The 26370-nt window shown below is 52.2% G+C and overlaps 1 protein-coding gene and 1 long non-coding RNA gene across 4 annotated transcripts; one reads left to right on the top strand and one right to left on the bottom strand.

Annotated features, from left to right (window-relative positions):
• Positions 1–271: 271 nt before the first annotated feature.
• On the bottom strand, positions 272–22503 carry LOC120407612 (prolactin-releasing peptide-like). 3 transcript variants are annotated; one of them, XM_039543360.1, is made up of 3 exons: positions 22477–22503; positions 2804–2964; positions 272–783 (listed from the first exon to the last, which is right to left on the bottom strand). In XM_039543360.1, the coding sequence occupies exons 1-3, from the start codon at positions 22482–22484 to the stop codon at positions 620–622; spliced, it is 333 nt and encodes a 110-aa protein (XP_039399294.1). In that variant the 5' UTR covers positions 22485–22503; the 3' UTR covers positions 272–619. The 3 variants fall into 3 exon arrangements, with proteins under 3 accessions (XP_039399294.1, XP_039399292.1, XP_039399293.1); XM_039543358.1 differs by lacking the exon at positions 22477–22503 and adding an exon at positions 12888–13208; XM_039543359.1 differs by lacking the exons at positions 272–783; positions 22477–22503 and adding exons at positions 1838–1949; positions 12888–13236.
• Positions 14038–18271, top strand: LOC120407621. The gene is made up of 2 exons (XR_005600142.1): positions 14038–14609; positions 16139–18271. It is a non-coding gene; the product is annotated as an uncharacterized LOC120407621 (long non-coding RNA).
• Positions 22504–26370: the final 3867 nt, after the last annotated feature.

Raw genomic sequence — 26370 nt, 5'->3', positions numbered from 1 at the left:
GGCCAGTTATATTCCACCTGCTTTCAGATGGATTCAGAATCCAGACTAAAATGCTGGCTCCTCTGCCCGGTGATCACGTCAAAAGACTTTATTGTGTGGAAGAGAAATTGTTCAGGAAGAGAGACTCAATCTCAGGGGAAAGTGACGCCACTCGGTTCTAAAGATCCTACGGCCCAGGAGAGTTGAGACAAGTCTGATACGTTTCAAGTCACAGCAGACACGTGCCGGGCTCGGTTTCTCAATTTTTTAAATTATTTTTTTGGTTTGTATAAAAGAGACCATGTTCTAGGAAGATAATTAACATGGGAATTTGTATTTCTTTCCCCCAGCAATTTTCTGGCACAAATCATGTTAGATTTAAGAGCAAAAGCCAGAGATGGGGACAAATGGGGAACAGGGGAGAGAAAAAGAAAAAACAGACAAGAGGGAAATTGTCTGCAAAAATACTGGAGTTAGCAACTGCTCTTTGGTTTCTATCATTTATAGCCACAAAGATACTTTACATTGAAATGAGACCAAACATTTTCATGTGCCTAGAAGAGAGGCTGGGATGTGGAAGGGAGAGAGGAGAAGGGTCTTTTCTTATCATCATTCAAATTCATTCTTTGTCTTGGCCATTTCATTCATCTTGAAGGGATTCACTGCTTTGTTCTAGAGGGAAGCAAGCTTGCCTGTGTCCATAGCCCGACTTCCGGGAGCTCTCCACGACAGCTCTCCTTCGGCCAAACCATCCCACGGGTCTGATTCCACACCCCGTGTACCAGGAAGGGTCGATATCAGGGTCTAGAAGGCAAAGGCCAGGAAGTCTTTAGAACGTGAGGCTGAGGACTAATTCTCCTGAGCATGTGTCACAGCCACCTGCTTGGGATGGAGAAGGAGGGACTTCCCGAGCTAAAACCATGGACTGGTCCAGCTGGAGTTAAAGCTCCCAAGCTCTAGGCTGTGATCGCTCATATCCTCTGTGGCTCAGGCCCCAACCTGTAACATACACTTGCCAGTGGTTGCACCTGCCTTGTCATTGCCGGTGGTGAGCAGGTGGCGTGGCCTTCGCTTATTTTAAAATGACAATGTCTTTTGCACAGTAATGCAGGAGGGAAGGGGGTAGCCATACAGAGGACTGGGTGACTCAGGGCACTGGGAATGGGGTGCAACCCTCTTCCCCTGTCTGGTTCCCGTTGTGCCAGGCCTATGGAAAAGCACAGGACTCGATTCTCCAGGGACTGCCGTCCAGCCCCTTTCACAACCACCGCTAAAAACCAACAGCAGGCACCCTGAGCCACGCAGCGCAAACAGGGCCCTGCTGGGGTGACGGGAACCAAGGGCCACATACTTGGCTTGGAGCAGATCCTTTTAAATCAGTGGGGCTCTGCTGATTCACAGCCGCTGAGGATCTGGCCCATGTGCTTAGTTCTCTGGCTTTGCAGTGACTCACTTGCTGACATGCGACCTGTGCGTCCTCGCGGCAGTTAGAACATGGGCTTTGTGCTATGAGCACGTGGGGCCCTGTCATCCAGAGACTGCCGACAGCCCGGTGTGTGTATAGGCTGCCCCACCACCAGAGCACCAGGCAACTCCATTGCCCAAGCTAATTCAGGTGGGCTGGGGAGTCAGGAGAGCTGGGTTCTAACCCTGCCTGTCACCTCGAGAAAGTCACCGCCCCTGTGTCTGGTGTGTTTATATTGCAAACTCCTTCAGGAAGGGCTGTTACTGCCAGGGGTGTGCCTGGCGCTTAGCACAGAGCGGCCTGATCGCGTCGGGTGCCACCGGGTGCTGCCGTGACACACGTTGTAGGAAGAGATTTGCTGGACAGGCTGATTAAAACTGCAAGTTTTGAGTTCTGCTGTCTGGAAAGTTCCTCTAGACTTTTCCTGGCTCATGGAATCTGCAACGCGGCTGGGCCAGGAAACTCCGTCTGTTGGCCCTTTGTAGGCCTTGCTGGGGAGAACGGCCTTCGGGGTGGGCGGGAGGAAGGGGGTGAAAAGATGTAAGGAATTGTTTTAGAGTGTCTGAAGTCTCTCTAAAGGACCGTTTTGAAGTCCAGCTCCTGGACTGAGCCAGAGCAGAGTGGCTGGGTGAGGGAGGAGCAAGAGGGGGATTCTGGAGGGAGAAGAACAAAGCCTAGATAATGAAAGGACAGAAAGCTCAGCCATCTCACGCTGCAGCCTCTAGCCTTGCAGTGACCCGCAATGTTGCACGTTCACCGGCAGAGGGCGCTGCTACACAGGCCCGAGCACACAGTAACTAGCAATGACAGCCTTAACCCAGAGGCCTTTTCAAAAACTTTTGCTGCATTTGAACAACTCCACGTGTTTGGGGTCAGGTTGGGACAAGTCCTTACACAAGTGTGTGCGTGCGTGCAAGGAGACCCTGCTCCTGCCATGCCAGGCCCATGCCCGGCTGCAGTCAGTGTGCACGGGGAGGTACAGGGAGGAGGCAGAGTGGCTTGAGGTGCTCTGAGTGCGGGCAGACTTCATACGCGCACAGCGCTGCTCCTGCACCTCTGCACTACACCCTGTTCAACGCCTGGGCGCTCTGGAGACTCTCCACCCTGTGACTAAACCAGGCTCTGAACATAGGCTACCATGGGAGAGAGACAGGAGAAGCCTCTCTATTAAACACTGACCCTGCCATGCCACCCACTGATACCGTCACCGACCTCCTAGGCTCTTCTGTGCTGGGTCCAATTATCTGGGGAGGGCAGAGATAACGGGGGTGGGGGGGCAGCAGAGCCATTTGGGGTGGCTCTGCGCCAGTCTGCACCAGCTGAGGAGCTGGCCTGGCTGCTGCAGTTACAGGGACTTACTCCTGATTTCCATGGATCGCTCGTGGAGTCGGCATTCGGCTTTGGGCAGGGCCAGACAGATGAGCAGCAGGTACATGAAGCAGGCAGCCAGCAGTTTCATTCCCTTCAGCTCCCCCAAGGCTTGTGGCTGGTGCCGGAATTTAGCAAGGTGTGAGTCCAGCCTGCAGAAACAGAGACCAGGAGAGTTAATGAGACCTCATCTTGGGTGGGGGTGGGGTGAGCAAATCAATCCACTCTCTGGAGAGACACTCACTGAATAACAGGAATTACAGCTGTTCCCAGGAAACTGGAGGAAACATGGAAGTGCCAACGTTTTGAAACGGGTTTTTGTTCCAAATTGGACTGAAAAGCTGAAATTGCCCGCAAAATAAAAAATTCCAAGATTTTTTTAAATTTGGAACCATTAAAATGTTTTGTTTAGTTAATGTCAAAGCAATACACACTATTAAACCATCAATCTTAAATACATTACAATTAATGGTTTAATATAAAAGTCAAAACGAAACAAATGAAAATGAGGAGATTCAAAACGCTGTGTTTTGACTCTATCAATATGAACCACTTCAACATTATCGAAACAAAACCAGAAAGTCAAAACGGTTCATTTTGGTTCTTTATGCATCTAAAATGTTGTCAGAATTGACACATTCCTGCAAAATAGTTGGACTTTGACAAAACTGCATTTTCCAATGGAAAAAAGGTTCCCCTGAAAGTGTTTTGCCAAGCACCAGTGGGAACGGATGCATGATCAGCATTGTCAACCACACCTTAGTCATTCAAAAGTCATGAGTCAGGTCCCCCCAATCATGAGATTATGATCATAATATACATATATATATATATATACACACACACACACACACGTTTCTTTTTATTTGTCAGTCTGGTTTCTGAGCTGCTACAGTGCACTTGGGTTATATTTTCAAGCTTTTCTCCTCAGCCAGTAGATCGAAAAACCATTTTTGATGAAAGCCAAGACTCTCGTGCGATCTCTGGATTCCGAAAACTGGATAAAACATCTCGAGAGTTGGCATCACTCTAAGCAGTGAGTGAGTAGTTGCCTTTTTGGAGCTGCAACTAAACCTGAGACCTAAACTTACCTGTGAAACCACACACAGGTGCACACCTGAGCGTTTCCTCTGTGGGCATGTGTAAGCGGGGGAATGGTCCCGCTATTGTGGGGAACTTTCCTGGCTCCTGTGTACCCCGGTGAAGTGGGCTAGCAAAAGGATCTGAGTCCTTGCTCCCACTTCCTTTACCCAGAGGCCTCCCTGCCCTTGAGGACTCTCCTGTTTGGCAGAGTTCTCGTAGCCCCAACAAGACTGGGCCCAGGATTCCTGGGGGGCTCAACCCCCAACCCTGCTGTGGCCACCTAGGACAGGGGCTAAGGTGTCCCCACTCCGGGGTACCCTCTCTGCACTGGGCACCTCCCTGACCCACTGATTAGTCCATACAATTTAAAGCAAATACAAGTTGTTTACTTAACAATCAATTTAAAGAAAAGAATAAGAATAAATGGGAACGGTTACAGGGAAACACATCACCCTGCTCTGTGGCAGGGAACATTACAAACAATGTCTCTGGACATCAAAGCACTTTGCAGTCTGTTCCTTGTAGGCCCCAGGCCTCCTTCTCAGGCCCTGGCTGTGCTGCAGGGATGCTGTGGGTGGGACACTTGAAATGGTGGTGACCACTCACCTCCGGGCTTTGGGTGGTGGGATCCTTCTTTCCAGTGCCAGCCCCCCGGCAGGTTAAGGTCCCCCTCCCAACCTGGCCTGCATGGACCCTTGGCTGGAGTGTCTTTCTGCGCTGGGCCCTTTACCAAGGTTCCCCTTGGCTGGCCCCAGTTGCTCACCACACTCTGGCTCTCTGGCTGCAGCTCTGCTCCCAGCACAGGATCTGCTCTCCTGGGCTGTGCCTCTGGCTCTCTGGCTGCAGCTCTGCTCCCAGCACAGGATCTGCTCTCTGGGCTGTGCCTCTGGCTCTCTGGCTGCAGCTCTGCTCCCAGCACAGGATCTGCTCTCCTGGGATGTGCCTCTGGCTCTCTGGCTGCAGCTCCGCTCCCAGCACAGGATCTGCTCTCTGGGCTGTGCCTCTGGCTCTCTGGCTGCAGCTCTGGCCCTCTGGATCTGGCCTGGCTCTGTTCTCCAGCTCAGCTTGGGCCCCTGCTTCCTCCTTAGCTCGGCCCCACTGTCTGACTCCGGCACATTCCTGCTCACACACGGAGGACGGGACCCACACTGGCCTTCTGTCTCCCTGATTAGCCGGCCTGCCCTGTCAATCAGGCTGACCTGAAGCATTGGCCTCTTGCCATTGTTCCTGGGGACTGTCAGTCTCAGGGTCCTGATTTGCCATCAAACCCTCCCCTTTTAGTGCTGGGAGCTAGCAGCCAAAACACCCCCACTGAATGTTAGTAAGGGGCAACAGTCCCCTTACATTCCCCTGCTAAAATTCTGCCACAGCCACAATAGTTACACCGTACATCCGGCCCCATAAAAACAACATATATCCACATCATATTATATTAAAAACCCATTAACAATTACGAAAAGAACATTTAACATAGTTAACACTCCACATCTACTTCTTAATACTATACATAACAATATTCATCAACACACTACATAGAACCAATAACATAAGTATCTCTAAGTCTAACAGGAAGTACACCTTTATTAGCCCGCTGGGACCTCCTTAAAACTGGTGGTTCGTTACCCATATTTTCTGTTTCCCTATCCTCAGGTAATACTGGGTCAGTTTGAGGGATCTGGCCATTCTCGTTAGGGTTTGGGTTTGCCCCACTCTGTCCCCCTCTGTATTCGGTTTGTGGGACTAGAACCATTTCCCAACTGGTTTCAGCCTCTTCAGAGTGTACTGATCTACGCCTCCTATGGTCCCTGTCTGGACTAAGAGTGCAATGTTTCAACTGGTCCCTGTGTACTACTCTCTCAGGACCTCCTCGCTCAGGCCGGATGGTGTAAACTGGTAGCTCGGGATTGGTGTGAGCAACTACAATGTGGGGCTTTGACTCCCACTTGTCCTGTATTTTATTACGCCCGGTGTCTATGGTTACGAACTAGTACACGGTCACCGGGCCTGATGAGAGCCCCACTGGACTTGCGATCATAAGTCCTTTTCCTACTTTGGGCAGTGTCTTTAGTTGTATTGAGAGCAACTTCACAGGCTATCTTCAGCCTGTCATGGTGACCTTTGACCCAGTCATCCAAATTGGTCACCACATCCTCCTCAGGGCCCTCTCTGTCCAGAATATCCAATGGCAACCTGGGATCCCTCCCAAACATGAGATAAAAAGGAGCGTAACCTGTTGACGAATGGACATGGCTGTTATAGGCCAACACCAGCTCAGGGAGATGTTCCTGCCAGGCTTGCTTCTTTTCCGGCGGAGTGTTCTTAGCATATCGTGCAGTGTCCGGTTAAATCTCTCGCACTGAGCGCTTTCCTTGCGGGTGATAGGGTGTTGTTCGGCTTTTGGCTATGCCATACAGTTTACACAATTCAGCTATCACTTCTGATTCAAAATTCCTCCTGATCCGAGTGTAACCGTGCCGACAACCATAGTACACAAACCAATGTTTTATGAGGGCATCAGCCGTTGTCCGCGCTGTCTGGTTTCTAGTTGGAACTGCAACAGTGAATCGGGTGAACATGTCCGTGAGAACCAGTATGTTCTCATACCCTCTGAAGATCTCTAGCCGTGTGTAATCCATTGCTAGGACCTCCATTGGGGCAGTCACATTAGTACAGGTCAAAGGGGCTCGGTTGGGAGGAAACACATCTTTGGCTAAGGCACACCGCTTACACTGACGGATCCATGCTTGCACGCCGCTACCCATTGTGGGCCAGTAATAGTTTCTCCTCATCACCTCCAGAGTGCTCCTGTCTCCGAAATGTCCCCATGATCATGCCTGGCTTCATAAACTTGACGGGCGGAGCGACACAGGCACCACTAACTGCCACACTTCCTCACCATCTCGGGATGGTATGTTACCCGAACAGCACTCCACGGTGTAATCTAAGTCGTTCCCACTGTCTGGCTAGCTTCTTAGACTGGGGTATCTGGCCCCAAATCTCCGATCTGGCCTCCTTTGGCTCATGACTGCCACTAAGACAGGTCCAACATCACCTTCGCGTTGCAGAGTCTGAATCTCCTCCCATGAGTACCCCGAGATTATTGCGCTCCCTTTACCTGATTTTGTACTGCATCCTCTACCGTCACTTCATCCTCGGGCTTTGGATTCTCGAGCCACAAACACGTACGCACAACATCTGCAGGGATGACTAGGAAGTCTTTCTCTAGATCCTCACCCTCTTCTGATTCCTCCTCCAGAGGCAATCTAGACAGGGTGTCAGCATTGATGTTCTGCCTTCCAGGTTTATACTGTACTTCAAAAGTGAACTCAGTGAGTTGGGCCACCCAGCGGTGCTCAATTGCACCTAAATTAGCCGTTGCCAGGTATCGGAGTGGATTGTGGTCTGAGATTACCGTGAATTTAGAGTACACTAAATAATCCTTAAATTTTTCAGTGATAGCCCACTTCAAGGCCAACAGTTCTAGTTTAAAAGCACTGTAGTTTTTGTCATTTCTTTCTGACCTCCTCAGCCCTCGGCTTGCATATGCGATTACACGCCGGCCCTCTTGCTTCTGGCTGAGCACCGCACCTAGGCCGTGCAGGCTTCCATCAGTTGTCACTATAAATGGCAGGCTAAAGTCAGGATATGCAAGTACAGGTGGTGACATAAGCTGATGTCTTAATTTGTCAAAAGCTGTCTGACAGGCAACATCCCACACAAAACATTGGTCCTTTCCTTCCTTTGGGTGGGTTGGCCCACTAGTCCATATAGCGGTGCAGCAACGTGTGCAAACTTTGGAACGAATCGTCTGTAATAGCTCATGAAACCTAGAGCCTGCCGCACTTGCTTGGCATTCTTGGGGACCGCCAATTTTCCAGTGCCCTGGTCTTCTCCTCATCTACCTGGATTCCTCCTTTGAAATCACATGGCCCAAGAATTTGACTTTTTCACGAGGAGGCAGCACTTGCTTGGCTTCAGCTTTAATCCGTGTTCCTTCAATCGTGTGAAAACCAAGTCCAATTTTTCCATATGACTCTCAAAATCCTTGGAAAACACAATAATATCATCCAGGTATATCAGCAAAGTGTCTAAGATATAGTCTCCCAAAACCTCCATTAGTCTCTGAACGTAGCAGGTGCATTACACAAGCCGAATGGCATACGTGTCCATTCAAACAGCCCAAAGGGAGTCGTCACTGCTGTCTTTTCCTGGTCTCGTTCTTCCACTGCAACCTGGAAATAACCAGACGTTAAATCGAGGGTTGAAAACACTCTTGCACTCCCTAATGCATCCAGTGACTCTTCCACCCTGGGTAGCGGGTAGGCATCTTTGTGTGTTACCTCATTCAGTTTCCTGTAGTCACAGCAAAATCGCACCCCACCATCTTTTTTTATTACAATCACTGCAGGTGATGCCCACGGACTGTGGCTTTCTTTAAGGACACCTTGAGTCACTAGGTCCAAGATGTGTTTTTTTACCTCCTGGAACACTCGTGGTGAAATCCCGGTGTCTCTGTTTTATCGGGACAGCATCTCCAGTGGCTATTTGGTGTGTCACTGTAGTGGTGTAACCAAGTCCCGCTCATCCCTGGAAAAGACCTCTTGATGTTTCTCCAGTAGCGCCCGCAAACCACCAACCTGTGTAGGGGTTAGCTGTTGGAGGTCCACTTGGACTGGAATGGGTAGCTCTCCATCGGGTGCCACTTGCATGTGATAACCTGTGTGCCTTTTTTACTTTTGTCACCCGCAGCTCATCCCCATTTTCTTCCAAGGCCACCCCACTGGGGTACCACTCCTTCAGGTCGGTGTATCTCTGCCACTCTGGTTCGGGGCACAACTTTATGGCCTTCTTACTTGAGTTTAACAGCCTGACTGGCACTTTTCCTTTGCTGGCATTAGCCAGTACATTTGCAACCAGGAGCCCATTAGGAGACTGGCCCCAGGTGTTGGCTCGACAAGCACTCTGTATCCACAAAGTCGCTTGGCACCCGGCAGCGTCCATCAATAATCTTCTCACTCCAGGAGGTATAACCACCTTCTGTCTCCTGCCACCCTAACATAGCCAATTTGTCCCGTTGGCCCCGGGAAACGTTCATGTCTCTCCACTTGGGCTAGTACTGCTTCAGTGTAGCGCCCTTCCTGGGCTGCCCGTGACGGTTCATCTCCTGGGTTCCTTCTCCTATCAACAGTAATTCTTTCAGCTCTCTTATAATATTCATCCCAAGAATTCCTGGTACTCTGTTCTCCATTAAAGTCTTTTCTGAAGCTGTGTCCTTTAGAATAAAGATGCATTTCCCAGGGATTGTTCGACCCATGTACCCTACATCAGCTTCAAGGCACCCCACCACAGGGATGGCAAGTCCATTAGCTGCCGTTAGCTGTACAAATCGGGTATTATGCATGGTCAGATCTCTCTCTTTAAGTGGTTTCGGAAATATGATTCAGAAATAGTGGTGACTTCTGAGCCAGTGTCTATCAAACAGCGGGTTCTCACCCTGCTATGGTTATTTCCACTGTCAAGCAGTCCCCAAAGCTCGGCCACAGAAGTCGTTGAATATACTAACATCATCAGGTCCTTTTCCTCGCTGCTGCCACGCTGCCCTTTTCTAGGGACAGCCAGAGAAACCCTTCAGTCCCCACTGCCTTCTGACGGTGGGCTGCTTGCTCCCGTGCCTCTTGAATTTCAGGTGCCTGGGACTCCAGTCTCCTCATTGTACATTCTCGACTAGTATGTCCTGGCCTTCGCAAGTGTAGCAAACGTATCTGCCCAGCCTGTCCTTCAGTGGAGATCTTCTTCGGGTCCTGGGGCCCTTGGATGTCTTGGCATATTGGGGGGGGTTTTCCCTTTCATCACCTCAGTCATTACTTTCAGCATCTCCCCCTGTTGGACCGCCAGTTTTTGGACAGCTTCACTTAAGCTTTCCAATGTTAGCTGTGTTTGGGGCAGGGCTTTTTCCCCATCAGATGCATTCACTATGCCCCACTTCGTGTACAGGGGTTACTCTTGGCTGTCTCTGCCACAGGAACTTCCTCTTCTTCTGACCACATAATGGCAGCCTGCATGAGTTCATAGAACTTCTTACTGGGCTCTTCCTTAAACCTCCTTTTCATTTCACGTCGGAGGGAGTCATCACGAAGCCCCAACACCAGCTGCTCTTTCAGAACTGTATCTGGGTCTGGAACTCGTTGAGGGTCTCGCCTCCACTTTGCTCATTCTCTCCTGGAGGTCATATGCATATGCCCGGATAGTTTCACCAGGCTCCTGCTTTCTCTCAAAGAACTCCTTTAGTCGGGTTCCAATAGGCACCTTGTCTCCATACACTTCTAGGAGGAGTTCAAATACCTTTTCCACATCTTTCTTGTCTGCCACTGCCATGAACTTTACTGTGGCCTTGGCCTGGCCCTTGAGATGTTCCTCTATGAAGTCTACATGGTCTTCTACAGGTACTCTTAGCACACGCAGAGCTGCCTTCACAGACTTGACCCACTCTTCTACCGTAATGTCTCCTGGTCTTGTCGGGAAGCCACCAAACTCTGTGACCTTCCGCTCCCGTGGGACATAAATAGTAGGGGGTTTCTTAGCTTCTGCTGCCTGTTGGTCTATCACTGCCTTAGCCAGTGATAAGGCTTCTCTCTGTTCAGTTCTAGCTTGTTGTAATGCCTCCGCTTGGTCTGATAATCTGCGCTGAAGTTCAGCAAACTGGGTCCGTAGTTCTTCAATTCCAGCCATGGTAGAGTGCTCAACCAGGCCTGGACAGTGCTACTAGAACTCAAGCAGTAAACCAATGGGGTGGACCCTGTGGATAGGATCCTGTTCGTGACGCCAATTATGTAAGCGGGGGAATGGTCCCGCTATTGTGGGGAACTTTCCTGGCTCCTGTGTACCCCGGTGAAGTGGGCTAGCAAAAGGATCTGAGTCCTTGCTCCCACTTCCTTTACCCAGAGGCCTCCCTGCCCTTGAGGACTCTCCTGTTTGGCAGAGTTCTCGTAGCCCCAACAAGACTGGGCCCAGGATTCCTGGGGGGCTCAACCCCCAACCCTGCTGTGGCCACCTAGGACAGGGGCTAAGGTGTCCCCACTCCGGGTACCCTCTCTGCACTGGGCACCTCCTGACCCACTGATTATTCCATACAATTTAAAGCAAATACAAGTTGTTTACTTAACAATCAATTTAAAGAAAAGAATAAGAATAAATGGGAACGGTTACAGGGAAACACATCACCCTGCTCTGTGGCAGGGAACATTACAAACAATGTCTCTGGACATCAAAGCACTTTGCAGTCTGTTCCTTGTAGGCCCCAGGCCTCCTTCTCAGGCCCTGGCTGTGCTGCAGGGATGCTGTGGGTGGGACACTTGAAATGGTGGTGACCACACACCTCCGGGCTTTGGGTGGTGGGATCCTTCTTTCCAGTGCCAGCCCCGGCAGGTTAAGGTCCCCTCCCAACCTGGCCTGCATGGACCCTTGGCTGGAGTGTCTTTCTGCGCTGGGCCCTTTACCAAGGTTCCCCTTGGCTGGCCCCAGTTGCTCACCACACTCTGGCTCTCTGGCTGCAGCTCTGCTCCCAGCACAGGATCTGCTCTCCCTGGGCTGTGCCTCTGGCTCTCTGGCTGCAGCTCTGCACCCAGCACAGGATCTGCTCTCTGGGCTGTGCCTCTGGCTCTCTGGCTGCAGCTCCGCTCCCAGCACAGGATCTGCTCTCTCTTGGCTGTGCATCTGGCTCTCTGGCTGCAGCTCTGGCCCCTCTGGATCTGGCCTGGCTCTGTTCTCCAGCTCAGCTTGGGCCCCTGCTTCCTCCTTAGCTCGGCCCCACTGTCTGACTCCGGCACATTCCTGCTCACACACGGAGGACGGGACCCACACTGGCCTTCTGTCTCCCTGATTAGCCGGCCTGCCCTGTCAATCAGGCTGACCTGAAGCATTGGCCTCTTGCCATTGTTCCTGGGGACTGTCAGTCTCAGGGTCCTGATTTGCCATCAAACCCTCCCCTTTTAGTGCTGGGAGCTAGCAGCCAAAACACCCCCACTGAATGTTAGTAAGGGGGCAACAGTCCCCTTACACATGTAACAGGGCGGCTTGCCTGGGTTCTGGAGTCTGGGCTAAGCCAGGCCGGAGTACAAGAGGAGCCTCACCTGAGCGGATGCAGGTGATTTAATATAAGAGGCAGCAGGATGCGGCAGGTGTGTGGCTGGCTGAGAGGGAGGAAGGAGCAGGAGGGCAAGCAAAGGAGCCAGAGGGCTGAGACCTGGCGGCTTTGGGTACAAGACTCTCTGGAGTGCTTAAGGGGCCCATAAGGGGCTGCTAGAGGCAAGACACTGCAGAGGCATCCCTGGCCACAAGGGGGCGCTTCGGCCGCAGCAACACTCTAGGGCAGGAAAGGGCAGTGAAAGGGCTGCAAGCCGTACCACCAGAGTGACACAGGCACCGATGCCTTGAGCTGGTAACTGCACCTGTGACATGGGTCCAAGGAGCTGGCTGGGGTAGAGGCGGGGGTGGGGGCAAGGGGGCCGTGGGCAGGCCAGCATTGTCCCACCCATTTGCATTGCAATGTAACACAGCCAGGGCTAATACGCTTTCTGCTGCCCATCCATCCGTAAAGCCGCCGAGTAGCTGCTGGCTTTGGAAGTCCTGGCAGTGCAGCCACTGGGGAGATCCGTCACCTTTGCTCCCTCCATCAGGGGTGTTGGTGCGAGTGAATGCCCTGGGCCCAGAGTTTTGAGAGTACTCTGCCCTGGAGATGATTGAGCCCTGCACCAAAAGCTACATATTTTGAAGGCACCAAGGACCATAAAACTCTCTGAGCCCTCGTCATCTCTGGCCTCGATCCTGCAACCTCCTTTCCAGGCCTCCCCGACAGCCAGGTCAAGCCCCTCCATCCTGTCTGATGGCTGGGCTTGTCTTCTGACCTTGTAGATATGACCACGACACCCTGCTTCCCTGCAGTCGGTTAAACGAGTTGTTCTCACTGTTAATGTCGCTCATGGCTCGCCCTTACCTGCGCTTCTTTTTGTCTGGGCCTACTGCCTCCACTCTGCCGACGATGCCGCCCTTGTCGGCCTGTCTGTCCACTTCTCCCATGCTTCCCAGGTGCAGAGAGTTCCTGTCCCAACTAGCCCTCACAACTGCCACCCCAGGCCTCGTTCTCCTCAAGGCCTACTTGTGTGTCACGAAGCCACTGGTGGTGACAACTGCTAATGGCTCATTAATGGACAGTGGGGATCGCACAGAGTAGAAGTGGGTATTCACCCACAAAAGCTCATGCTGCAAAACGTCTATTAGTCTATAAGGTGCCACAGGATTCTTTGCTGCTTTTACAGAACCAGACTAACACGGCTCCCCTCTGATACTTGACAGAGTATTTTGTGCATTTGTTTGCATCTCAAAATTTATTTGGACTTGTAAGAAGACTCAGACCCATCTACAGTGCACATTCATCAGCTGTGCACCCTTCGGTCACCTTATCTATTGTTCCATCACCTCATTCCCTCACATTGTTTGCTACGCTTGTTCGATTGCTTTTGACTTTCTCTGGTGTGTCTTGTCGTAAGTTGGGCCCTTACCCTGCAAGCGGCTGTGTGTGACCAGAACCCTGCATTGCGTGGCCAGGGTCAGGACCTCAGACCGAGTTCATCGGGGCCTGGTCTGTCTTTTACCGTGTGTTTGCCACAAAGGGGCTGTGATCTGATTGAGGGCCGTGGGCACATAAAGAATCCAAGACACCTCCTCTGAGCACAGTTAGAGGCATGTCAAGATCTTAAGGATCATAGAACAACTCTCCCCCTCCGTCCATCTCCTGATGTGCTACCTGGAAAAGCTTGAAGTCAAGGAACAACCGCAGCCACTATACTGTCCTAAGCAGACTGTCAATTCCCAGTGTGTGTAGACTCATAGACTTTAAGGCCAAAAGGATCATCTAGTCTGACCTCCTGCACATTGCAGGCCCCGCAACCTCACCCACCCAACTCCTGTAATATTTATGAAGCACCAACAAAGTGCTTTGCCTGTAAATGAAATACTCCTGTCATCCTCCCTACCCCCTCCGCTGTTTATTTTTCTGCCTTCCTCTCTAGGAGCAAGGGGTGAACTCCTGCCCCTCTGGCCATGGTTACTGGAAATGGGAACAAAATTTTTTCCCCATCCTGACTCGGGATGAGAAGTCAAAATCTCAAAAATTTCCTAAACTGAAAATTTGAAAAAAAAAATCAGTTTGGGTCAATCAAAATGTTTCATTTTGATCATTTCAAAGTGTTTTATTTCAGTTTTGACTCTTAATTTCTTTAACTATCGCTAGCTGAAATTTTGAAATGAAAAGTTGTTTAGGAATCAGAACTTTTCATTTCAAAAAATGCTAAAATGAAACATTCTGAACATTTTCAAAAAATGTCAAGTAAAGAAATTAATCAAAACTGACCCTTTTGCATGAGAAATTTTGGTTTTTGATAAATCAGCATGTTCTGATGAGAAACACTGAGTAAAAACCATTCCCGACTAGCTCTGATTGCTCTTCCTTTTTGTATACTCCTTGGTGAATGACCATAAGACATTGTAAGAAAAGAATTGCTTTGAAAAGCTTCTTGGTCTATTACTTCTGTTCATTGTTATTTTCTATCCAAGTTACTGACCTGCTTAAAACACTGAAGTGGTTCAGAAATAGACAGATGTCTTCAGCCTAGGAAATAAATGACCAAGGAGTCATGCGTGAGGAGTCAACACAAGTGTAAGTGTTCATTGTAACCTACAGTCTCAGTGCGAAGTCCTACTACCTTGTTAATTCTTTCCCTAGCACATCAGAGAGGGCGTTTTGGAAGACATTTCTTATTGGTGTGAATAAAAAGGAAACTCGTGCTGGCGGGTTGGTGGGGGGGAAGGCAGGCTGTCATTTAATGAAGCAATGGTTAGAAAAATATAGGGGAAGCTGTAGGGGATCCAAGCTCTGGCCCAATGAGCCCACGTGCATGACTAAGGCCAGCAGAACTTGAAGCTGGATTGGCTAGTGGTGAGACCATTGGGCTGGGGCCCAGAACTGGTAGATTTCTGGTTCTGGTTCTATCGCTGACCCTTGCCAGGCCCTTACTCTCTTTAGTCCTCACTTTCCTGTCTGTCAAACAGGCATCACAATACTTCCTGGCAGCAGGTTCTGAGGCCTAATGAATGTTTGTTAAGCAGGCTGAGATCCTTGGGGGGTGGGCGGGGCTGTACACCCGCAAACTATTGGTCTGAATCATGCTAGGAAATCCATGTAATTGGATGATGCCATGAAGGTGTTCGGTGGGGACGGCTACCTACTGAAAGCTGTGCCTGGGGAAGGAGCCACGCAGTTCCCAGTGACACCAAAGACAACTGTCAGACTGACTCCTCCTGCACCCCTACGTCTGACACTGCAGACACTGGAGCTCTCGGGCCCAGCTCAAAGCCCACTGGGAGTCTTTCCAGGGATGTCAGCAGGCCCTTAGCGGGCATCCTAAGAAGGGTTTCAGGTGCCTTAGTGAAGGGCTGGAAGTCAGGTGCTTTAGGACTTGTCTGCACTTGAAATGCTACAGCAGCACAGTTGTTGCGCCGCTGTAGCGCTTTGGTGTAGACGCTCCCGATGCTGACAGGAGAGATTCTCCCATCGGTGTAGTTAATCCACCTCCCTGAGAGGTGGTAGCTAGGTTGATGGTTCCAGCAACCTAGCACTGGCTACACCATTAATTCCTATGAACTGCAGGAGCACCCCTTTGGGAGAGCAGGATGAGTCCCATGACAGAGCCACACAAGCCCTGACTCTCACACCTGTAACTGGCCGAGCCGTCAGTGGATGGCGGTCCTAGGCTCGATTTGCGTTTACTCCGATGCCTCCCACCACCGAGCTGGTGTGTGGTTTCAATTTGTCAGCGTGATTTACTCTGACAAAGTCACATAGCCCTTCCCCTTGCTGGGAATCACCCTGGGACTCAGGTAGAAACGAAGTGACTCTGTTTGGCAATCTCTTACCAGAAAGGCCAGCTGATTGCAGTTATAGCGCTGCCAGCAGGCTGCTGAGTTTGAACCTTATAGCAGCAAATATCCAACGGAAGGAAATGTGCTAATCGTTAGAGAACCTTCTGTCCATCCACACCTGTTCTTTTCCCCTGGGCTGTATCACCATTGATCGCCTCCTTTTTAGCCCTCACGGTTTCTCTCCTGCATGCGGCGATAATTGTACATGAAGTTATGCACCCGCCGCTGGGTGCACTCCATTTTAAAATGTGAAATTCTGTGCTACAGATAACAGATGCATTCTGGAACCTTGGGAGAGACGGACTCTGAGCACTGAGGCTTCTTCACACCCCTTATGGCACAATTTCCACCGTGCTTCTTACATTCTCGTTTAAATTGATGGCAACCATGCAGCCGAACATACCGGGCATGGGAGTCAAAACTCCTCACCAGTGCTTCCCCGTGCAACTGGCACACTCTCAATGCATCGCCCTCACCATTCAAGTGGAGTGTGGACATTTAAAAGACGGTCACTGGAGCCGATGCACTAGGAATGAGAGTGGGATCTGGCTGCAGGTTCTGCTGCATTTGTCCATTGCCCCATTTGGACAAAGACAGACTTTTGGGCAGTCCACACCCCACTGCTGCAGGACATGGCCCGGGGACACCAGTTAATGTGCAGATGTTTAGGTGGTAACTCTGAGTATCAGTGGAAGAACAGCATTCCCACCCAGCCCATTTCTAGTTCCTACGGCTCCTGGGAGGCTCAAGTGTCATGTAGTTGACCTCTCAATGACAGTGATGGCACCTGTGGCTGTTCTAGCTTGAGCAGAGTGCTCAGTTCAATCAAAAGGCCATTTCCCCCTGAAAAGTGCGAGACCTGAACATCCAAGCCAGGCTCTGAAAATCAAAGGGCTTTTTACATCAGCAATAAAGATTCTGCCATCAGGACGTCCAGAATTTGGCAATTCTGCTGCTGATACAACAGACAGAAGAGATTCCACCTTGCTTTTCCAGAGCTGGCTCAATCTGCAGTGGGAACTTCATGCAAAAACTGGGTCAGCGAAGGAAGCAGGTGTGACCTAAGACACACAGGGCACAGTTTTTAACACCGAGCGCACCCAGCTGCGGGTGCCTAACTTCATGCACAATCACCATCCTTGCGGGTGATAATACGATCAGAAACTGAACACATAATTTTACTCTTTTCTGGCTTCCCCACTTTTTATTCCAATTGGGTTTTACTAGAGGTTTCATGGGTCTTAAACAATGAGGTTAATATCTGAGTATAAATGCACAGGCTAGATGCCTAACATGTCCAATGTTGTTTTCTTCAACCGCCTGGAATTCAGGAGCTAACCGAGCATGTACAACCTACAAGGGATGAGAGGTATTGTTTCAGATGTTCTTAGCATCGGCAGCAGACTCAGACAAAGTCAGTTTTCCTTTGCAGGCCTTTTGAAAATTCTAAGGCTCTGAACTCAATCGACAGAAAATACCTGTTTTGCCATGCAAACAACATTGTAGTAGCGGTTATAGTTCAGTCACGGGAAAACAGAATTAGAAGCCATTTGGATATAAGCTCAAAGGCTCGCACTGTGTATGGACACTTGCCTTTCGTTGCAGGCTTCATGTACTTTCAGCAAAGAGCACTTTATGGGAAATACTGTTTGCTGAACGTGTAACACTGCTCACATGGATGGATAGTACACAGACATTCATGTGCAGAAAAACTCACACCAAAAACTTCAAACATGCGAACAAGCACATTGCCACAGCACACAAGGGTCACTGCATGAAAACACCTGGCTGCGTCCCCAAGATAACGCATCACACAAGCAAACAAAGAGTGGAGGAAAAACCAGTGGATTCAAATAAGGTGCAGTTCCAACCCCTTCCAGTTTACCTCTGGCTGCGAGTGTGTGGCTGGCACACAGACATGCTAAAGTACTTACTGTGTGTCAAGCAGGAGTTCTGGAGTGCGATGCTGCTTCCTTCCTCCGATGATTGGACTCTGTGAGCCAAAGAGCCCCTGTTTGCCTGTTTTATGCCTTGCCTTAGTGCTGATGTCACAGACAAAGCCAGCCCTGGACAAAGCCAGGGCATTTTCACGTCAGCTCCCCTCCCCATAACCCATTATGTTAATTTGTATCAAATCAAGAAAGGGATTTTCATGACTCATGAGGGCGCCTATTTTATCTTGGGATTCTAATATTTTCTTCATTTGGACAAATCAGATAGCTTGGAAATACGCTAATCTTTCCCCCACGTGGGCCATTATTTCCCACGTAAGGAGCTGGACCTCATCAGGGAGTGTATGTTGTGCAGACGCATTCCACAAGGTGCACACTGGTACGTATCTGCATGTGGTTGCTGAATTAAGCTACAATGGTGTAAATCCCACTTGGTGCTTCTATGTTAGGAGTTTGTATCAGTGTCAATTTCTTTACTGCCGACAAGCCTGTACAGTTCCTCCATCCCAAACCTAGGCCCAGGCCCGTCCACTCCATTGGGGTCAGCCCAGCTCCCTGAGGGGCTCTCAAAGTGTCCAGTTCAGGTACTGACCAGCCCCAAATTTTGTCACCTCCTACCCATCTGGAGCTCCTCAGTCTGGGGCACGGTCGCTGGCTTAGCAGATTGCCCTCTGTCTCTGTGTCCAGTTCAGTCAGTCCATCTCTCTCAGGCTTTCATCTCCCAAAGAGGTGGGGGTGGGGAGGAATCCACGTCCCTGCTGCTGGAGAAACCCTCACAAAGCTGTTGCCGCTCCTGGCAAAGCTCTCAGCACCAGCCTTGTAGCCTGGTGCCACATGCAGTTCATTCCCCCTTCCCTCGGCTACGGTGTCCTTTTAAATTCTTCCTCCGCTGGGAGCAGGCCCTGCACCTGTTGAGGGGCAGGGCACCCCTAGTCCAATACTGGATCAGTGAGGGGCCCATACACCCCATCACCGTGAACAGCGTATCCCCCCTTCCTCCTCCGCAAATCAGCCTGGGCTGACAAAAGCCAAGAGAGTAACATGCCGTAAGAACAGCTGGTCCAGGGGAGGAAGCTCATTTAGCCCTGAGACAGAGCCTGCTGGGACTTTTAAGAATCTGTTCTGATAGCATTGAACAGCTTAATCTTTAGCAGAATGCTGCGTGTCTAAGGTATGGCAGAGTAGTGATGCTTAGTGCTACAGAGTAACCACCTTTGTGAGGCCAATAAAAGATAAAGTAGCTACAAAGCTAGAAGCAACTGATTTGAACTAACCCCAAACCTGGGAGGGGAGTTAACATGGAAATAGGGTGACCAGATGTCCTGATATTATAGGGACAGTCCCGATATTTCGGGCTTTGTCTTATATAGGCACCTATTACCGCTTACCCCCGTCCCAATTTTTCACACTTGCCGTCAGGTCACCCTACCTGGTAATGAGAAATGTCTAAGAAAAGCTTAACATTAAGGGATCAATACATTTGCGAAACCAACGGAAGCTGAAGCTGCATTGTGAGGCACTGGAGGCAAGTGTGTCGATATCACTGCGTGTTTTGCCGTTATCAGGATCTGTTAGACCTACTGGCTGAGTAAGTGAATGTCTCTATCCAACAAGCGGAAAACATGCTGGAGAAGGAGGCCTGTTCGTGTATGTAGCGGCGGGACAAAATGACATGGCTGGGATATTGACCGCCTTTGGAAATCTGTCTTCAGCAAGAGAGACAATGAGAAGATGTTTGGGCAATTAATAAGAAATGGCGACATGTTAGAAACCTAAACAGCAGGTCCTACTTAGCATCAAAGTGGGTCCAAATAGTTAAAATTGCTCCTGCCAGCGAGGCCAGTCCTGCCGTCTGCAATAATGATTTTTCTGTTTGGTTTGCTGATTTTTGTGTGTGTGTGCAAAACTGCCAGTGAAGCAAAAAGTCAGTTATTTGCCCAATACTAAGTGCAACTAAATAGGCTCCAGTGGTGAGAGTATCAATTTCCAAGGAGCAATTCCTTTCCTTTCATAACAACCATGGCTATTCTGGTCCGGTAACAGTCAGTATGGACGTGACTGACATCCATGCCTAAGAGCTATTAAAGTTGCTGGGCATCTGGATCCTGAATCCCCACTGCAGCTTGAGATCCCTTCGCTCTTGCCGCCTGCCCCAGAGCATTTCCCCTCACAGCACCATTTGGCTTTCACTCTTCAGTTGAGTTTCCCGCCACTTTCTCCAGGCTTCTACCCTTTCACTGGTTTTACTTTATTTTTTCTCTTTTATTCTTTCATTTCTTTCCCCCGGTTTGGGTAAACCTACCCTGTACTTGACCCTCCACACCCTCTAACCGCTTCCCACTAGAGCCTCCCTTCTCTCATGACTTGTAGGTCACACTCTGCAGTTTCTGGGTCTCCCTCTCCCAGGCTCCCTGCTCCTGGGAGCCTCCAGCTTCTCCCCAAACCCCAACTCCTAATTCATTCTGTGTTCCTGCCACCCCCACATCTGTCTGTCCCCAGCCCGGCTGTTAATTCTCCTCCTCAACCCTCCCATCACTTCTGCCCCAGCCTCTCCCTCAGTTCTGCCCCTGCAGCCCCACGTCTGCCCTCAGGGCCCCTCTGCTCCTGTTGTGGGGGGAGGGGGCTGCAAGGTGGAAGTTTTGCCTATGGCGCAAAATCTCCTTGCACCGGCCCTGCTGCTTGGGCTGCTCCATCCCCAGCGGCAGAGACACAGCAATGAAGGGGCCAGAAGCTTTTGGTGAGGAGGGATCAGAAGAGGCAGGTACCAGCTTTAAACCCCAGAGGGAAGCTCCCTCCCCTAATGCAGCCTCAACGCCCAGGCCAGGAAACAGAGACTTATTGGTACTGTTTGAAGACAGGATACTGGACTATGTGGACCTTTGATCTGACCACTCGGACCATTCTGATGTTCTTATAACTAACTGAGCTGTATCTGCCCCCCACTGTAACCCACTAGACCCCAGTCCCCTCCTAGAGCTGGGATCGAACCCAGGACTCCTGGCAGGGTCTCTCCCGACAGAGTTAGTAACAAAGTAGGGATATACAGTCACATTTTAACCAGTGTCCCTACAGTGATTTTCCACAAGATGTCAGACCACGTTAGTATTAGAGCTCAGTGGGTCTAATATCGATTTAATTTTCTTTCTTTTATAAAGGAATTAGATACAGGGCTCCTGCCAGCTCATTGCTAACTTCCCTGCCAAAACACTGGAGTTTTCAGGTGCGCAAGTAGCCCCTGGAATCATGGTTAAATTACCCTCCCCCCCACCATTTGAAATGGGGCTCCTGTGTGCACAGTCCCCTACCGTGCTCCCCCAGAAGAGCTGCATTAACAGGCAACTCTGCAATTGACCCCCAGGCCTCTCTAGTTCCTTGGCCACATGTATCCTGTCCCTATTCTGGCGGCTACTCCGGAAAAAGAGCTCGCCCCTGCTCCCACCTGAGGGACGTGTTGGGTTGAGATCAGCTGATCCAAGCAGGCAGTAGGGACAGAATCTGAGACTTGAAGCTCCTAGAGTGACCTCTTACCTTTATAGACCTGCCCTTCAGCCATCCCGAGCTATTTTCAAGTGTAACGTGATCATAACTAGACCCATTTGAAACCCTTCACCACACAAGACAAAGCCTGTAGGATTCCTCATTAACTATTTATTTCTCCTCCCCTGGCTCCCTACAGCCACTAGCCACCTTCGAGCTTTCCCTCTTCTCTCCCAGGCTCTGCTCACTTGATTGCAGCAGCTCAGCGGATGGTCCAGCTTTGCTCTTTCACTTCCATTCTTCACTTCTTTGGGGGGCTGCATTTGCAACCGAGCAGCCTGATGGAAATCCCTGAGTCCTCTGTCTCGGCAGGCAGGCCAAGCAGCCAAGGGAGGTTAGCCTGAACTGTCAGGAGTGGAGGCTTGGCCCATAGGGTAGGGTTACCATATTGGAACTGTCAAAAAAGAGGACACTCCATGGGCGGGGGAGTGGTTTAAATGCTCCAGACAGATGCTTCGCAGGTAGGGTTGGGGGCGTGTAAGAGTCCGGTGTGGGGGCTCGGCCCTCTCGGGTGTGGCCGGGAGCCAGGCCGCGTCACTACACGGCCTAAATCAGCAGTTCAGTCTCCGAAGGTCCAAGGGCTCAGACCCTCAGGCAGGGCTGAGCAGAAATAAACAGTCAACGAAGCCCAAGTCCTCAGTCAGGGTGGGGCAGCAAACAGCAGTTCTAGGCTCAGACCCTCAGGCAGGGCTGAGCACCCAGAGTCAGTAAAGCCCTAGCCCTAGTCAGGGCGGGGCAATAAACAGTAGTTCAAGGGGCTCAGCTACTTAAGCAGGAGCTGAGCAAACAATAGTTCAGGGCTCAGATCTTTAAGCAGGAGCTGAGCAGCAATAATAGTTCAGGGCTCAGGTCCTTAAAGCAGGAGCTGAGCAGCAACAATAGGTGAGTCCAGACTTCTGGGTCTGAGCTCTGATGTGAGGGGGAGACTGCCACCCGTGAGGCGGTGGCATGGGGGGACACAGGCCCACCCACTCCACTGTGTCCCAGACCCAGTTAGTCTGCTGCTGTGTCGGTGGGGTCCTGACCGCAACACACCGACATCGGCTCGAAATCTGCAGTAGCCAGACTGGGGTCAGCTACCCCCGGGCTACTTCCCATCTCCCCCTCCATGGGTACCTGCTCATCGCGGGTGTCCGCAGCGGGGTCCCATACCATGGGCTCCTCGTCGTGCTGAGGGCTGGCTAGGTCGGGCTGCTCCTCAGGACACGGGTCGGGGGGACGCTCGGGCAGCTCCTCGGGGTAACGGGCTCGGGGCAGGCTCGGCCAGTTCTCCTCAGGGTACCGGGCTCGGGGAAGGCTCGGCCAGTTCTCCTCTGGATATCGGGCTCGGGGCAGGCTCGGCCAGTTCTCCTCTGGATACCGGGCTCGGGGCAGGCTCGGCCAGTTCTCCTCAGGGTACCGGGCTCGGGGCAGGCTCGGCCAGTTCTCCTCAGGGTACCGGGCTCGGGGCAGGCTCGGCCAGTTCTCCTCAGGGTACGGGGCTCGGGGCAGGCTCGGCCAGTTCTCCTCAGGGTACGGGGCTCGGGGCAGGCTCGGCCAGTCCTCCTCAGGGTACGGGGCTCGGGGCAGGCTCGGCCAGTCCTCCTCAGGGTACGGGGCTCGGGGCAGGCTCGGCCAGTCCTCCTCAGGGTACCGGGCTTGGGGCAGGCTCGGTCCAGCAGGAGCTCGGTCAGGAGCGTCTGTCCTCTCCGGCCGCCGGGCTGCAACTGAGCGCTGGGCCGGGGCTTTTATACTTCCTGTCCCGCCCCTTGACTTCCGGGGGGGCGGGGACAGGTGGCAGTGGCTCCGCCCACTGTGGCAGCTGTTCTGGCTCCTCCCTCTCGGGTGCGGCCGGGAGCCAGGCTGCCTCACTACACGGCCCCCCCCTCAAGGCTGGCTCCCGTGCAGCGGGGTCAGCCCCTTCCATACCCCCCAGCCGGGAGAGGAAGTCCGCATTAGCATGATCCTTCCCGGCCCGATGATGCACAGTGAAGGCATAGGGCTGCAGGGCCAAGTACCACCGCTGCAGCCGCATATTATGGTCCTTCATGCGAGCCAACCATTGGAGGGCGGAATGGTCGGTGACCAAGGATTTAATACCTCAGGGCTTCACAGGCCCACTTCACAGCGAGGGCTTCCTTTTCGACCACCGCGTAGTTTTTCTCTCGGGGGAACAGCTTCCGGCTGATGTAAAGAACCGGATGCTCTTCCCCCTCTACTTCTTGGGAAAGGACGGCCCCGAGTCCCACTTCCGAGGCGTCTGTCTGTAAAACAAATGTCCGGTGGAAATCAGGACTATACAAGACCGGCTTGCTGCAGAGGCTCGTCTTGAGTGTCTGAAAGGCCTCGTCTCACTCTCGGGTCCATTTCACCTGCCGCGGGCTATCCATTGTCAGGAGCCCAAGTAAGGGTGCTGCAATTGCCATGAATTGAGGAATAAAACATCTGTAATACCCTGCCAGCCCCAGAAACTGGCTCACCTGGCGCTTCGTGGCTGGCGGGGGGCAGGTTGCGATGGCCTGGACCTTGCCGACAAGAGGTTTTACCTGTCCATGCCCGATAGTATACCCCAGGTACGTGGTCTCTTCTCAGCCGATGCGACATTTCTTAGGGTTGGCTGTTAACCCGGCCTTCCGCAGGGACCTCAGGACGGCTGCAACCCTTTCTAGGTGGTTCTCCCACCGAGGACTGTAAATGACCACATCATCTAGATAGGCGGCCTCGTAGTCCTGATGTGGCTGGAGGAGGCGGTCCATTAGGCGTTGAAAGGTGGCGGAGCCCCATGGAGGCGAAGGGCATCTGGGTAAACTGGTATAGGCCAGTGGGTGTGGCGAACGCAGTCTTCTCCCTGGAGGCTGGTTCCAGGGGGATCTGCCAGTACCCTTTGCTTAGATCAAGGGTGGTGATATAGCGGGCCTCCCCTAAGCGGGCCAACAGCTCATCTATCCGAGGCATGGGATAGGCATCGAACTTGGAGATAGCATTAACGTGCCTAAAGTCGATACAGAATCTCTGTGAGCCGTCGGGCTTCGGTACCAGCACTACAGGGCTGCGCCATTCACTTTGCGATGGTTCAATCACCCCTAGATCCAGCATAGCTCGTACCTCCTCCTCAACGACCTGCCTCCTGTGATACGGCAAGGGCCTGGTCGCGCCCCGGATCACCACCCCAGGCTCTGTCTGGATCCTATGGTATACCAAGGTGGTGTATCCCGGTTGGCCCGTAAAGGTGTGGTAAAAGGCTTGCAGGAGGCACCGGGTCTGCTTGAGTTGGTCGTCTGCTAGGGTCTCCCCGAGCTGGGGTTCCCCGGGGTCCTCGGTATGGGCTACCTGGGGTCCTAGCTCAGGTTCTGGCGGGTAGGGGTTGATCGGGAGACCTTCATGTTCCTGCCAGGGCTTGAGGAGGTTGACATGGTACCGTTGGGTCTTCTTTTTCCGGTCCGGCTGATTGATTTCATAATTAACCGGGCCCACCTTCCGAACCACCTCATATGGCCTTTGCCACCGGGCCAGGATCTTCGATTCACTGGAGGGAAGGAGGAGTAATACCCGGTCTCGGGATGAAAGTCCCGAGTCTGGGCGTCCCAGTTATAAGTCTGGGCCTGCGTGTCTTGGGTGGCTTTCAAGTTCTCCTGCGCCAGGGCCCCCGCCTGCTTAAGGCGCTCCTGAAGCTGGAGTACGTACTTTAAGAGGCCCTGGGACGGCGATGGGGCTTGCTCCCAGGTTTCCCTCATGAGATCCAGCAGGCCCCGAGGTCGCCGACCGTACAGCAACTCAAAGGGTGAGAACTTGGTTGAAGACTGGGGACTTCCGCACCGCCAGGAGCAGGGGTGGAAGGAGCTGGTCCCATCGGGCGAAGGTCCTCCTGGGGAACCTACGCAACATCTCTTTCAGCGTCCGATTGAATCTTTCAACCAGCCCATCTGTCTGGGGATGGTAAACGGACGTCGAGTTGCTTTATCCCCAAGAGTTCGCACACCTGCTGGAGCAGCCGTGACGTAAAGTTGGTCCCCTGATCCGTGAGGATCTCCCGGGGCAGGCCGACACGGGCGAAGACCTTCACCAGCTCAGCTGTGATGGTGCGGGCTGTGATGGTCCGGAGAGGGATTGCTTCGGGGAACCTGGTAGCATAGTCCATTATCACCAAAATGTATTGGAACCCTGCGCTGCTCTTAGGGAGAGGCCCCACCAGGTCCATGGCCACACGTTCAAAGAGGGTCTCAATCAGAGGCATCGGGACCAGCGGTGCCTTGGGAGTTCGTGCTGGGGCAGCCAACTGGCATTCCGGGCAAGAGTTGCAATAATTCTTTACCTCCTGGTGTACCCCTGGCCAGAAGAAGCGCCCCAGGATCCGAGCCAGGGTCTTCTCGTGACCGAGGTGCCCGGCCGCAGGGATGTCGCGGGCCAGTTTCATGACCGCCCGGCGGTGACACCGAGGCACGAGGAGTTGTGTCTGGGTATCCCACTTGCGGGGGTCCCTCTCGACGCGATACAGGCGCTCCTGCCGCAACTCAAAGTGCGGCCACTGCGCCGCTCGATGGGGGTCGAGGACTGTCCCATCCACGGAGGCCAGCTGGTCGTATGTCCGCGTGAGTGTAGGGTCGGCCTGTTGATCCCGGCAAAAGTCCGTGGGCGCCGAAGGATCCTCCCCCACTCAGGGGGGAGGATCTTCTCGTCCTTCCGTCGGGTTGGTGTGGTCGGGGGCTTCCACCTCGTCTTCCTCAGTCTCTGGGGCCTCCCCTTCCAAGGCTGGCGTGACCTGCGGGCTGCCCTCGGCGTGGCGGCGTAGTACGGCGGGGAACTCGGGCCAGTCCCGACCCAGGATCACCGGGTACGCCAGCCGTGGAGCGAGTCCCACTGTCATCAGCTGGGTGACCCCATCAATAGTCAGTTGGGCCCTGGTACTTGGGTAGGGCCGTATATCCCCGTGGATACACTGCAGCTGAATCTTCCCCAGGCGGTTGTCAGCCTGCGGGCCCATGGTTTGGCAGACCAGTGTCTGGCCGCAGCCTGAATCGAGGAGGACCACCG

This window comes from Mauremys reevesii, linkage group 6 (assembly GCF_016161935.1).
Source record: "Mauremys reevesii isolate NIE-2019 linkage group 6, ASM1616193v1, whole genome shotgun sequence".
NCBI classification, from domain to species: domain Eukaryota; kingdom Metazoa; phylum Chordata; order Testudines; family Geoemydidae; genus Mauremys; species Mauremys reevesii.
This window is presented reverse-complemented; position numbering and strand designations above follow the sequence as displayed.